The sequence below is a fragment of the Chanos chanos genome, chromosome 3 (assembly GCF_902362185.1).
Source record: "Chanos chanos chromosome 3, fChaCha1.1, whole genome shotgun sequence".
Classification (NCBI taxonomy): Eukaryota; Metazoa; Chordata; class Actinopteri; order Gonorynchiformes; family Chanidae; genus Chanos; species Chanos chanos.
The window spans coordinates 53,728,291-53,741,439 of record NC_044497.1 but is presented as its reverse complement, the minus strand read 5'-3'; the positions used below and the strand labels follow the sequence as shown (position 1 = coordinate 53,741,439).

General features: G+C 44.4%; 1 protein-coding gene across 1 annotated transcript; it reads left to right on the top strand.

Moving 5' to 3' along the window:
- Positions 1-1,992: 1,992 nt before the first annotated feature.
- mphosph9 (M-phase phosphoprotein 9) lies at positions 1,993-11,930 on the top strand. Its single transcript, XM_030769147.1, is given in 23 exon segments — positions 1,993-2,255; positions 2,342-2,489; positions 3,172-3,261; positions 3,607-3,802; positions 3,805-4,217; positions 4,603-4,675; positions 5,160-5,263; positions 5,369-5,476; positions 5,734-6,170; positions 6,777-6,926; positions 7,017-7,104; positions 7,486-7,701; positions 7,982-8,029; positions 8,164-8,228; positions 8,571-8,672; positions 8,975-9,068; positions 9,433-9,616; positions 9,926-10,096; positions 10,366-10,486; positions 10,779-10,870; positions 10,959-11,176; positions 11,457-11,525; positions 11,764-11,930. Coding segments are annotated over 23 exon segments (3,552 nt in total). The 3' UTR covers positions 11,866-11,930.
- Positions 11,931-13,149: the final 1,219 nt, after the last annotated feature.

Here is a 13,149-nt window from a genome sequence, read left to right as displayed (position 1 = left end):
TTGATGTAAAGAGCTGGAGACGGTGTCTGTATTGTATCGTCTTTACTATTTACACACAAAAGTACTGCATGGCACATGTCTGTTTAAGAAGGAATAAAATGATAAAGAAATGAAAAAGTTATAAATATTTTACTGTTAGGTTTGGAGAGTTTGAAACATGCAGAGTCGATATTCTCCGTTAGATAAAACACCAGAAGACTTTATGTTTCAGTACAGTTACCATTTAAATATACTAATTAATTTTAAAAAAAAAAAGACAAATGCATGCTAATGGACAAATGGCTCAGACTTAAAAACTGAAATTGCATGGCTTACACAGGGTTAAACCAGCAACGGTTTTTTTTTTAGAAACAGGATCGACAATATTTGATTGGGTTTTACTGGAACACACCAACAGGTTGGTGGCTAAATCTTTTTTTTTTTTTTTTTTATCAAATTGGTCAACCAGATGGACTATTGTATTAATGCTGTTATAAATAGCTCCTTATTTATTACCATGTGTAATAAAATGTTTTTTTCCATTAAATTGATAACTTTTTGGAGATTTGTAAAAATAAAGTGACAATAAAATGAAGCTTGATGTCATCGTATGTGAATATGACCTGTACAACTTGTCATTTTTATTTATTTATTTATTTATTTATCATTCAGAAAATGTCAGGGGTTTTTTTGTCTTTTCACAACAGTGTCGGTGGTGAGAGTGGCAGCCGGCATTATATAATAAGCTGTGGACGATTCAGATTTAACTTTGAGACTGGCTGTAGAAATGAAAATACGGAAGTTTTTTTCAGTGGGTTCCGTCAAAGGATAACCAATCGGATCCACTGTTGTGTTCTTTAAATTTCCTGACAGCCAATCACAAAGCTAAGATCATACGTCGGCTTTACTTCTAGCCAAACAGCTCTCTTGTGTTGAGGTGCGTTTGCCCAATGAGATTTTGCGGCGCATTGTGCCGTTGATGGGTGCAACAGTGAACGTTGCACTGCAGAGACATAGGCGCGCAGGGAAATGTCAATATGGGAGAAGTGATGGTAGCTGTTCAAGTTAACGGGTAAGTCAGCACTTAGTTTAACTTTGGTATTAACTGATGGCGTCTTTCAAAGTAGCTGATTTGTATTTGTTTGTATGTGCTTGCAGCTGAAGGACATGGCGTTACATGCCTAAAATTACTGCTGCAAAGGTGATGGGCTGCATAGTACCCTTGCTAGTCAGCCAAGCCTAGCTAACGTTTTAGCCTGTCTGTCTGCTGGCTATCGGCTGCTTCCTGCTTGCTAGCAAGATAGCTATTGTCGTAGCAATCTTGCCTCTTCGACCAACTGGCTAGCATCTCAACGTTATGAAAGGTTGACATGCCTACTGTACAGCAGGCTTGACAGCCTTGTTCTTCTTAACTGCCTCTCCGACAGACAAACGTTTATCTCTGTTCTTTCGGCTATGACAGTATAACGTTAGACAACTAAGAGAGCCCAGATGTTAACTTGACAGGGTCTGGTTTATTTATGGGTTGTGCATCACAGACACATGAATAAAAAATGTGGATTAAGCGTTAACTTTGCGCTGAGTTGTCATGAAAGCCGTTATAAATGCCAAACCGTAAGTGAAACTAGCAGCATTCATTGTGGTTTATTTTTCTGCCTGCCTTCTTGACAGCGAATAGACTAAAGCTTTATAGTGGAAGTGAAAGATTCCAACAAGATTGAGGCATCACATGGTAACTGCTACGAATTGAATGTGAGACCACGGATGGACTACCCATTGTTAAACTGTAATTACAAACCGCAGATTTAGTTATGCGTCGCGCAGTTACTTGAATTAGTTTGACTGGAGCTGCGGATCTTTTGTTTAGACTGACGTTTCCAAGGTTCTGTGTGATCTCCGTGGTTGCTTCACTGTATACCTCTCTCTATTGAAAGACGTTCTACAGTTTGCCATGAGCCGTAATTTCTTGTTTTGCAGATCTCACATACATCCTTGTTTTAAGGCCACTTAAGCATGTCCACAGATGACAGCATCTCTGAGGATGTGTCCAGCTCTGTGGCCCTGAGCCACGACCATACCAGTGCCAATGGGGGGAAGGGGAGCGAGGCCTCCATGGTCTCCTCTGAGGACACAGTGTCAGGCTTGGTTGTTCCCGAGGAGGAGCTCCCCTCTGCCCCCACTGTGCAGGCTTTAGAGGGCTTCCTTCAGACTCCGGAGGGACCTGTGATGAACCGACCTCCCACATCACCAGCATGTAATATTTCACACAAGATAAGGTCTGTAATTATAAATACATAATCAGTCTGGTTTTTGGTCTGTATTTTGAGCCTTTGAGGTTAACAGCCTTATCCACATGGTGTAGGAATCTGTGTCTTCGCACCGAGGAGGAGTTTAGCTCAGGGAGAAGTTTGCCCTTCATAAATCCCAGCTCTTTGGAGACCCTCAGAGCCCTGGTACAGGAGATCCAGAGCAGCGGAGAGACAGACCCGGAGATCTGGAAGAACTGCGAGGTAAGCTGGAGCTGGAACGGTGCGGTTACCTACCTTAGCGCCAGGGGTAGCAGCCGTCAGCCGTGGTTTCTGGGTCGGCGTTGTTGTCTGAGTCCTCCCTGTGGACTCCCATCTGACTCCAGCTGACAACAGCGTTGGCCACACTGAGAGAACAGACATTGCAGGCACACTGCAGTCCAGCTGATCCTCTCACTCAACTACTGATGTGATTCTGATTCTTGGCCAGCATCATTGCCGAAAAGGTCACATCCCTCGGCGACCTTTCACATCTTTGACGATCCCGGCCTGGTTTTAATTTCCGGCAACAGATTCCATCGGAATGACGCTCAGTTTGCTGCTGAAATTAAAACCGAACACCCGTATATCACACAGGATTAATGAGGAGTGTCATCTCCTCTTCTCACTGTTAGGCGCCTTATTCTTTCTCTGATATCAGATTTCCAATCAAACGTGAGGGAGGTGAACACACCCGGCTGTTTCTCTGAGGTTGTGCCGTTCCTACCCCACGGTCAAAGTTCACCTAAACCTGTTCCCCTACCGCTATGCTTCTGTCGCAGATCATCCTTAAAACTAATAACATGCTTCAATCATGAAATTATTTAAAAAAAAAAAAAAAGTCTAATGAAGTCTAAAAATCAAGTGTCAGTATTAATGTATATAAATATATATTTGTTTCTAACAGGGCAGGTGGTTGCATCTCTTTCAGTTGGTGGAAAAGCAATACCAAGAGCAAATTCTTGCCCAGCAGGAGCAGTACCAGTGCCAAATACAGGTCAGCATCTAAGGCAAGAAAGAATGAGAACTGTGTGTGTGTGTGTGTGTGTAAGTGACTGTCTTGCATATTGTCCTACTGTGTCTTTGCACAGAGTTGTCTGATGTTCATGTCGGTACCTGAATGATTTTATGGGAGCTGTCTTGTGTATTTCCTAATGTTTATTTAAGAACCATGTATTTTTTTTTTTATTCGTGAGCAAACACCCTTGACTTTGGCATGCAAAAACATCCAGCTGCTTTTCTACTGACCCTTTCAAGCCTTTTTTGAGTAGAAGAGATTTGATTAAAAGAGAATGAATTCAGTACTTTTTTTTCCCCTGCTATTTCCTCTTTTATTTTCCAGCTCATACAAGATGAGATTAAAGCTCTTGTGCAGCTACAGAACCGACAAAGTGGGACACAGTCGCACACCCAGGACCCGTCCCCACACGCAGTTAAGGACACCAGGCCCCCGGAGGACCTAAAGAGCGGCAGCAATGTTGCCCAGTCTACACCACGACCCCCCGGTTCGCAGTCTCCGCCGCGGGGCTCCGCTAACCCGGGGAGAGCTCAGAGGACTACCCGGCCACGGTGCTTCTAAGCAGCGGATACGCCACCCTAACCACGTGGGAGCAGGGCCTGGAGCCCGGGGCGCCCGGAGCTCCAGACAGGCCCACGGAGGGGAGAGATGAGGTTATGTGGTCCCCAAACCAGCAGGATCACAGCCTGGCGCGTTCGCCCTTACAAGACACCAGCCTGACGGGGCGGGAGAGGCAGCGGAGCGGGAGCGGCGCAGTCAGAGACGCAGCTCAGACGGCGTCTCACCCCGGTCAGCCGCTCACGTCCTGGGCTCAGAGACAGAGACGCAGGCAGAGGAAAAGCAAGCTGGCGCGGGAGTCGCCTCCACAGGTGGCAGAGAGAGAACAGGCCCGGGCGTGGAGCACTCCAAAGGAGCAAACGCACAACCACGATGATGTAAGATGACCTCCTTTGACAATATTTCTTTGTGATGTTTGTATTTGACCTTCAACAAGAAAGCTGTGCAAAAAAACAACAGGAATTAATGTACTGATTTACTAGTAAACATGAGAAAATGATGTAATTCTGTAATACAGTTTTCTGTTTGAAATAACACGTTGAAAGCTTGCTCTTTTTTTTTTTTCTTTTCTGTCTTTCCTTTATGTTGGCCACAGTGACTGGAGCTTTGTGTGGACACATATGGAAATTATATGGAGAATAATTCCATGGATATTTAAATGTTGTGTTTGCAGAGATCAGCTGTTAAGTACTGTAAAGTTATCCTCATGTGACGTCTGTGTGTGTGTGTGTGTGTGTGTGTGTGTGTGTGTGTGTGTTTTAGCATGCATGCACTGCAGCCTCTGTGAATCCTGTTCCCCTAAAGAGAACTGACAGCACAGTGTCTGAGGCCTCAGGTAAAATCCTCTATAAAACTATCGAGCTCCGTTGTCAGACGTCTGCTTCATCTGTTTTTGTCTCGTAAAGCACAGTTTAACTCATCATGCCGTTCAATTCTGTACATGTTTTTTTTTTTTTTTTTTTCAGAAAAGATGAGTATAAAACCACTTTATGTTTTACTATTATTTTGTAACTGTTCATTTTGTAACAGTCATGAGAAGTGTGACATTAGTCTTTTTCACAGTATTTAACCATAAGTACAACTAAATTGTATGTAAAACTACATTTAAATGAAAAAAACCTGTACATGTTTTTGCCATTAAAGCTAATTTAATAAATCTAGTGCAGGGTTGTGGTGCACAGGGAGAGAGTCCTGGTAATGTTTTTCCTTTTTGGAAACATGTCTGATCAATTCTCATCTGTCAACTCAATGCCTTTCATTGTGTATGCTCGTGGTTCTGGCCAACTGTTCAAAGGCATTAGTTCATATTTGTTGTTAAGGTCTGACATACTGGAAGCTGGATGAGAGTGAACTCTATCGCCCCCTACCTGACAGCTTTGACAGTGGCGCTTTCCTCTTGCTACAAGATGCTACAATGAGCCAGGCAAGTATTAAAGCAAAGCTGTCTCATGTTATTCACTACATTTTTCTTTTTTTAATTTCCCCCCTCTTTTTCTTAAACGTTAACTTTTCTTTCTGTTGACCTCAGACATTACAAGAGGAGCCCAGAGTCTCTGTGTCTCTGAAAGAGATTTACCAGAGCAAGCAGAGAGAAGGCCAGGACTGGGACCTGGTTTCCAATGCATCCTCCCCACAGGTGAGAGCATCACAGGGGAACCCTTACACTGCTGAACCACAGACGAGAGACATTCATCGTCTCCCTATCAACAGAAAATTGTTCAGTATTTGACATTTGTTCGTATTTGGATCATTTACACAGCTGGACAATGCAGCCCGCAGCCATGGGCGTTGTAGTGTTCTGACCACGAGAGAATATATTTGAAAAAATGACTTCAGGTTCATAGATACCATCTAACCGATGCATTATTTTTCATCCTCTCCTCCCTCTCTCAGGTTTTCACCCTGGACCCCACCGTTCACGTCCGACATTCGGACCGCACGTCCGGCTTCACCTCTCCGTCCCGTTTCAGCAGCCCGTCCCTCCTCTCCCAGCCCCAGGCGTTCCCCAGCGGTGGAGCTCCGGTCAGCCCCGACTCCATGGCTCTCCGCAGCCACACGGACACCGACTGCACCTCCAACTCCAGCAGCCTCTCCGCCCAGCAGGTCCCCGACAGGACCGCCCCGCCCGCCGCCGCCTCTACCTCACCCGCCGGCCGCGGCGCCCAGCGGGCCAACAGCGAGGACGACGGCAGCCACACCGCCACTCTGACCCAGCAGACCCGACTGACAGCCGGACGAGACCCACGGGAACAGCAGCGGGTCGGCCCGGGATCAGGCAGCGGGCGCCTGGAGAGGACCACTTCGCTGGAAGACCCGGTGGTTCTTTCACTGTAAGGGAAACAAAGAAACCGACTGGCTGTTTGAGTTCGTATTTATCATCCTCTGTTGTCAAATGAAACGTGAACATTGAACGTGAAGATGTCAAGGCTGAGAACATTTTTAAAAGAAGTCAAATGATGCGTGTTTGCCTCGCTCAGAATCAGACCCTGGTCAAATGAAACGTTTGAATGGCTTCCATCTGCCGTAATACCTCTCATTCTGACCGTTCCCTCTTAATTAACAGGAGAAATGGCAGTTTTTTGATAATGATTCTGCAGAACAGTCATTTGACTCGGTTTGGTTTGGTATAGGCCCCAACACGCTCGGTCCCCTTAGAACTTTAGTGTCTTAGTTTAACTGAGTCATTGAAATACTCTGTGCACTCATTTGGCACAGGCCTGCCCAAAACAAGGGCTCGTTTTCAGGAAGTTCGTCCACAGACAAAGTCAACTATGAACCTCAGAGATGTCTATGGACTTTTTTTTTTTCCTGTAGATTTTCTTGAGGCAGTTTATACAGCACTGATTTTGATATGTGTTGTGCTGGTGTGACGCTGTTTGTAAAGTCTTATAACTGCCATGTTGACTGCTTGGTTGTCTCCCTTATCTCTCCTCCAGGTTGAGGCAAAACCTGAGAGAGAAGCATTCTCGACACATCGCTGATCTGCGAGCGTACTATGAAGCGGAGATTAGCGCCCTGAAGGAGAAGCTGGATTTGGTCGATTTGCCTTTGGACATGGAGAAGGGCAACCGCGTGCTTCAGGAAAGGTAGAGCCGTCCTGATAACAAAGCCGGTATGAAATCTCATTATGGGCCTTTCTGTGGACTGACTGCCACAATGCTGGTTTCCACTGCCAGGTGCGAGCACCTTGAAAGAGCTTTGACTGAAGCAGGGAACCGCATCCAGGAACTGGAAAACAAGAACCGCCTCCTGGAGAGACAGCTGGTATGAGTCACACTCTAACTCCTGTATCTCTGACTTCTACATTTACGTGTCTTTTGGCTGCTTTGTGTCATGCTTACACCTGTGTGTGTGTGTGTGTGTGTGTGTGTGTGTGTGTGTGTGTTTGTGCGTGTGCGTGTGCGTGCGCGTGCGTGTTTGTGCTCACACACGTGATTGTGTGCGTGTGTTTGTGTGGATGTGCACGCGTGTGCGTTCGTGTGTGTGTCTGTGTGTGTGTTCGTGTGTGTGTGTTTGTGCGTGTTTGTGCGCGTGCGTGTTTGTGCTCACACACGTGATTGTGTGCGTGTGTTTGTGTGGATGTGCACGCGCGTGCGTTCGTGTGTGTGTGTGTGTGTGTGTGTGTTTGTCTGCGCGTGACTCCAGGCGGAATGGCCGGAGCGCTACAGCGCGGCGAGCGGGGCGGTGGAGGCCCTGCAGCAGAGGTTGGAGGAGAGCAAACGGAGCAGCAGAGAGAAGGATGGCGCAGCGTCCAAGATGAAGGCGCGACTCCGTCAGCTGGAGGAGACGGTGCAGAAGGCCTGTAGAGAGGCGGATGAGAAAGAAGCTCGCATGAAGACGGAAAACAGGATGCTACAGGACGTGAGTTACTGCCCAGTCATACGGGGTTATCACAGAACGACACTGTCAGTGTTGTCATAAGCAAATGTGTCATGCTCACGTCGGAGATAGCCAAATACATGGTAATATACTGTAGATCCAGTGAGCTGTAAACAATCTCATATATCTATTACCCTTTTTCTCCGGTCAGGACAGTTTTTCGTTCTTTTTGAGTGGGGAACCTGACACATATATAAGTAAAGATATGTGGTCTTGATTTGATGACCAGTGATGAGTATGTTTTTCTGTTTTACCTTTCCAGCTCCTACTGGAGTATGACTCTTTGAGAAAAGAGTATGAGGGCATGAAGGTATGGCTTTCTTTCTTTCTTTCTTTCTTTCTTCCTTTCTTTCTGGCCTATCTAGAAATAAATGAGAGAAACCAAACCAGGAACGACTGTGTGAGGGTTTTTCCTGTGCTAAAGGAAATGTCATTCTTTAACAGGACAATTTGGTGGCAGCTGAGGACAAGCTCTTTGATGCCAATGAACAGATATCAGAGCTAAAAAGGTAAATCAGGTTTTTTTCTGCTGGCAATGGAAACTTCCAGAATTAAATAACACATCAAAACACAAACTATTCCTTGGGGCAGACATATCAAGACCATTTCCTTTGCCTTATAAGAAAACATAGTATTTTTCTTTATCACATTTCTCCAATGTTCAGATGTAAGAAATGGACAAAAATCTGATGACTGTAGTTTTCAGGTGGTGAAGTCACAAATGATTCGATTTTTAAAAAGTATCTTTCTGTAGCATCCACGAATGCATTTTCACTGACGAGTGACTCTAGGATTTTCACAGCATGAACCACGCAGATCATCTCTAAATATGTCCCTAAACTGTCTGTCAGGGTCATTTCCAAACTGGAAGCCCAGGTCAAGCAGCTGGAACACGAGAACCTGGCCAAGACTCGGCAGGCGGCCCACGCCCATGCCCAGCCGTCCGGAGCAGGGTAAGAGAGTGAAACCGTGTATGCATGCGGTTCAGCTTTCAACTCTCCCTGACCTGTCGCTGTCGGTATCAAGCACTTAACAGCTTAAAAGTGTCTCTCTCTGTTGAAGTAAATATCACTACAGATTACTGTTTTTTTGTTTTTTTTTTTTAATATTTCGACTGTTTCCAACTGGGGTTTTTTTCCAGATTTTTTTGATTATGCCCTCTTTTTCGAAAGGCTCTCGAAAGTTACCGAAAGTGGTCTTTGATAATGTCTGCGTGGACACTTGACCCCGGATTGAATATCTTTTATCTTTCTAGACTGTTTCATCATCCTGACCTGCTTCTCTCACCTGGTAAAAGGCAGCGTGATTTGGAAAGCAGCATTAAGAAGAGTTCCGGTCCCTGGGCTGACGTGACTTCAGGACAGCCCTCTGATAGAGCAGGCCTCAGCGTCAGAGGGTATCTTCGTTTATTTACCGTACATTTAGCGTTTTCTCATATATGTGCCCTGTGTGTTTACCACCGGGGTAACGTAGCTGGAGTGAGCATTTCAAATTCGGCGCTGAGACACCTGGGAGGAGGTTTTGTGAACAATCTGTGTTGTCGCAGCCCAGATGTCAAAGGCCGCTGAACTAGGGCATCAGGCAGCGTCTCTGAACAGTGACGTAACCTTCAAAACACAAAAAACATTTTTAATTACCTATTTATTTTTAAGACCTTTTTACCCTTTGATGCTGTGCGTTGCTTCCAGCGTCACGTACCGTCATTTAAAAGAGCTTGCCCCTTTCCCCAGGCTCTTTTCTTCTCCCGAGAGCGAGAATGTTCCGGATCCTCCCGCGGTTAAGGAGCCGGTGAAAAGGGATGTGGCCCTGACGCCCGTGATGAAGGCGCTGATTCAGATGGAGGAGACCAAAGCCACAGAGGGACGAGCTCTTTCCAAAAACAACTGGAATTCTTTACGTATGTCACACCCCCGGCCCTCGCGTCTGCTGACGCACGCTTTATATCGCTCCTGCTCCTTGGTTTTTTCTGGAATTCACGCGCGCGCGATAGTTTTCACGACACACAGTTATAGAGATGGCCAAAAAAACCCCCAAAAAATAGACTGAAAAATGCGTCATAATCTAGACGTAGTATCAGCTGCTTCCCCCTCCAGAATAACTGTATTTTCATTGTCTTCAGTGGGGTCACCTGCATGGTTCGTGTATGCATGTTTGTGTTTATGCGCATATAAACATGCTGGCGTGTGTGTCTGTGTGTACGTGGCAGGGCTGGGGAGACGGAGACCCACGGTGGGTTTCGTGGAGAGCTGTGTGAGGGAACCAGTACCAGAGAGGACTGCTGGTCTGCTGAGGACACAGAGGAGCCTGTCTCCAGAGGGCAGCCGCTCCTCATCTTTACCCCCCAGGGCACAGAGGACGGGCCCCCTGTCCACGCCCAGTCAGTGGCCCTCTCCTGAGGCTTGTTTTACAGATTAAGACCATATTAAGTTTAGTCTGGGATATATCGAGAGAGAATAAAGACTTTTGGATTAAGTGTCATGTGTTTCCAGTGCAGGGAGGGATTGAAGTGTAAAGGAAATGGCTCTAATCAGAGCTTCAGGTTCTCTGAGTTATAACACACAGACGTTGTTTAACTACTGTGTAATACAATATAAAAGAAAATATGATGATCGGTGTGTTTTAATACGAGCTGTTATTTCTTCTCAGCGAAAAGGGAAACTTTGTTAACGCCCCTGTCGGCCAAGTCCAGTCCTAAACGTTGCCCCTCCGAAAACTTCTCCACCGCGCTGGGTCACCCGCTCCCTTCCCCAGAGCACCTGCGAAACAGGTAACAGTTCTCTCACGGACCCGGAACTTTCCAACCAGCAACACAGACCTTTATTTCTCTTCACTAGAGGGAGAGCAACCAGTTTTGTGTCTGAAAATGTCTAAAAATCAACAAGATTCCAGAGCTGTGATGTTTTAGTAGACACTGCTCTGAAGACCCGAATGTAACTAACTTTACTGACCATTTGTAATGACGAAATATGATTTAATGTCTGTCATTTTCTTCTTTTTTTTTTTAGTCCTTTCAGCTCTTAAACTGGTATTTTCTGTATTCTGGGCTTTTCATTTTCAAGGTTTGATGTGCATTTTGACCAAAAAGACCTCCATTCATCTTATCCAAGCCCAAGGAAGAGGTTGCAGTATATGCCCCCAGACAGGCAAGAAGGTAGTCTTTTCTTTTCTTTTCTTTTCTTTTCTATGCGCATACAGTAGAACCTAACATCATGCTTACTGGGCGTTTGTCTTTCTGACAGCTGTGCCCCAGTGCAGGAATGGATCCGGTGAATCTGTTGAGAGTGGTGAATCAGAGGAGCATGGTGGGAGGTCGGCCTGGGAGGAGCAGGAAGCCACGGGGGGTCCATCGCAGTTTCAGGACCCCGCTGATGAGGTGCCATCCTCGTATCAGACTCAGGTTCACTCGCTGGCGGACGCTGAACGGCTCTTTGACGAACTCACGCAAGAGAAACAACAGGTGAATGCGAGAGTGCAAAACCTCCTGTCTTTCTCCCGCTCACTCTCCTTAGGATTAAACGTTATCTTGGAAAGTTTTTAAAGCCTTTTTTGCAATCCTGTGCTAAACAGTGATTTCTATTTTTAGAGGACTTTGGCTTCTTCCTATTCAAGCTAAGAGGTTGTGATGTTAAAGCTGTGCATTTTCAGGATCCGCTTTCCTCACTAACACGGGTTCATTAATTTGCTGAGTGGTGCAAAATGGCTTCTGCTTCACGTATTTATTTAATTCTCTTCAACAGATTGAGGCAGCTCTAAGTCGGATTCCGGGGGCGGGGTCGAGGGTAACCTTGCAGACGAGGTTAGATGAGGTACAGCTGAAACAGTCGATGTTCATATAAAAAACTGTGTTAGAGCATACATATATATATATATGTGTGTGTGTGTGTGTGTGTATATATACATGTATGTATGTATGTATGTATGTATGGTATATAGATAAATAATAAATAATGTGCTTTTTGGTCTTTAAGTTCTGTTTTATTTGTTCAGACTCATTCAGGTTCAGATGCTGAGGTTTGTGTGTTTGGTGTTTTGTTTGTATCACAGGTGACCTTAGAAAATCGTTTGGAGAAAGTTAATCGAGAATTGGGATCTATTCGCATGACTCTGAAACGATTCAACATTCTTCGATCCTCTGCCAACCTGTAGCCAGCGACTCTCTCCTCGCTCCTAACGTCATTGAAGTGATACTGCATTGTTGTGTCAGTCGAAGGTACACATTTTTTCTTCCATGTAATTACTGCTGTACATAATCTAATGTGTATATGTTCCGTGAAAATTTCTACTTTTTTACGGTAGAATATTTTTGTATGCTTTCTTAAATGGGGAGATGTAACAATTTTGAAGTATATTTTGATAATATGAAGATTTTTAAAGATGTTTACTTTTTTAAAGTCGTGGAAAATGAAAATTGTATGCTTTTATTCATTCAGGTGCATTATCTGTTTTTTTTGTTTTGTTTTTTTAAACTAATCCTGATTTAAATGAATGGCAGAATTTAGTTCAGCAGAGCTGTTAAATAACTATTCTGTTTCATTCATATAACTTGTGTTTCCAATTCTTCATGTGCTTTCCATGTGTGGCAAAAGCCACCAAAATATTGTATTAAAAATATTTTAAAATCTTGAAGATGTACAAAGGTGGCTTGCCGAAGACCATATTCCCTACACGCTTTCCTTTTAACATTCCAAGGCATGTCCTACACTGTTATGGATTGTCAATTTGTGAACAGATTTTTCACATATACTTAAAATAATAATAACAAAAAATAATGCCTGTAAAATTTGAAACAGAGACGTGGCATAGGAAGAAACCCACCCATGCATGGATTTAGAAAAGTCTCCTTTTATTGATTTTCCCATTTGCAGCTCTTTTCAGGTTTTTTTATTTTTATTTTTTTCATTCAGAGATATTGGCAATTCATCCTATGTTACTTCTGGCGCACTAAAAGCTCGATACTGTTGTATCAAGGATCTCTTTTCAATAAATATTGCATTCTGAACATTGTTGTACTGATATTTTTACGCATCTGTTCGAAGACGATCAATTAGATATATCACAGAATGGCGCAACATCCTGTTCTTCTCTATCTTATCAATTGTATTTAAATCAGCCGTGTGTTTGTAAAAGGATGGTAGTGACAGATAACTGTATGAGTTATTAGAATTATTCACTTTTTGTTGTAAATCCGAGATAGGATTGCGCTGCAAAGGAAACATGATAATAGCGAAACACTACCCTAGCATGCAAATGTAGCTGGGGTGTTATTACAGAGCACAACCACCGGACAGCGTCTGTTTGTCACTAAAGTGGCGAAAAAGCAGAAGCTGGCGAACTGGCAACATCGTGAAAAGTGTATGAATCATAAACTGGGGTGGGCAAGGGAAGAAGTCAACAAAGTGGTCATGCTTCTTGTCCCATCTCGTTGTTAAA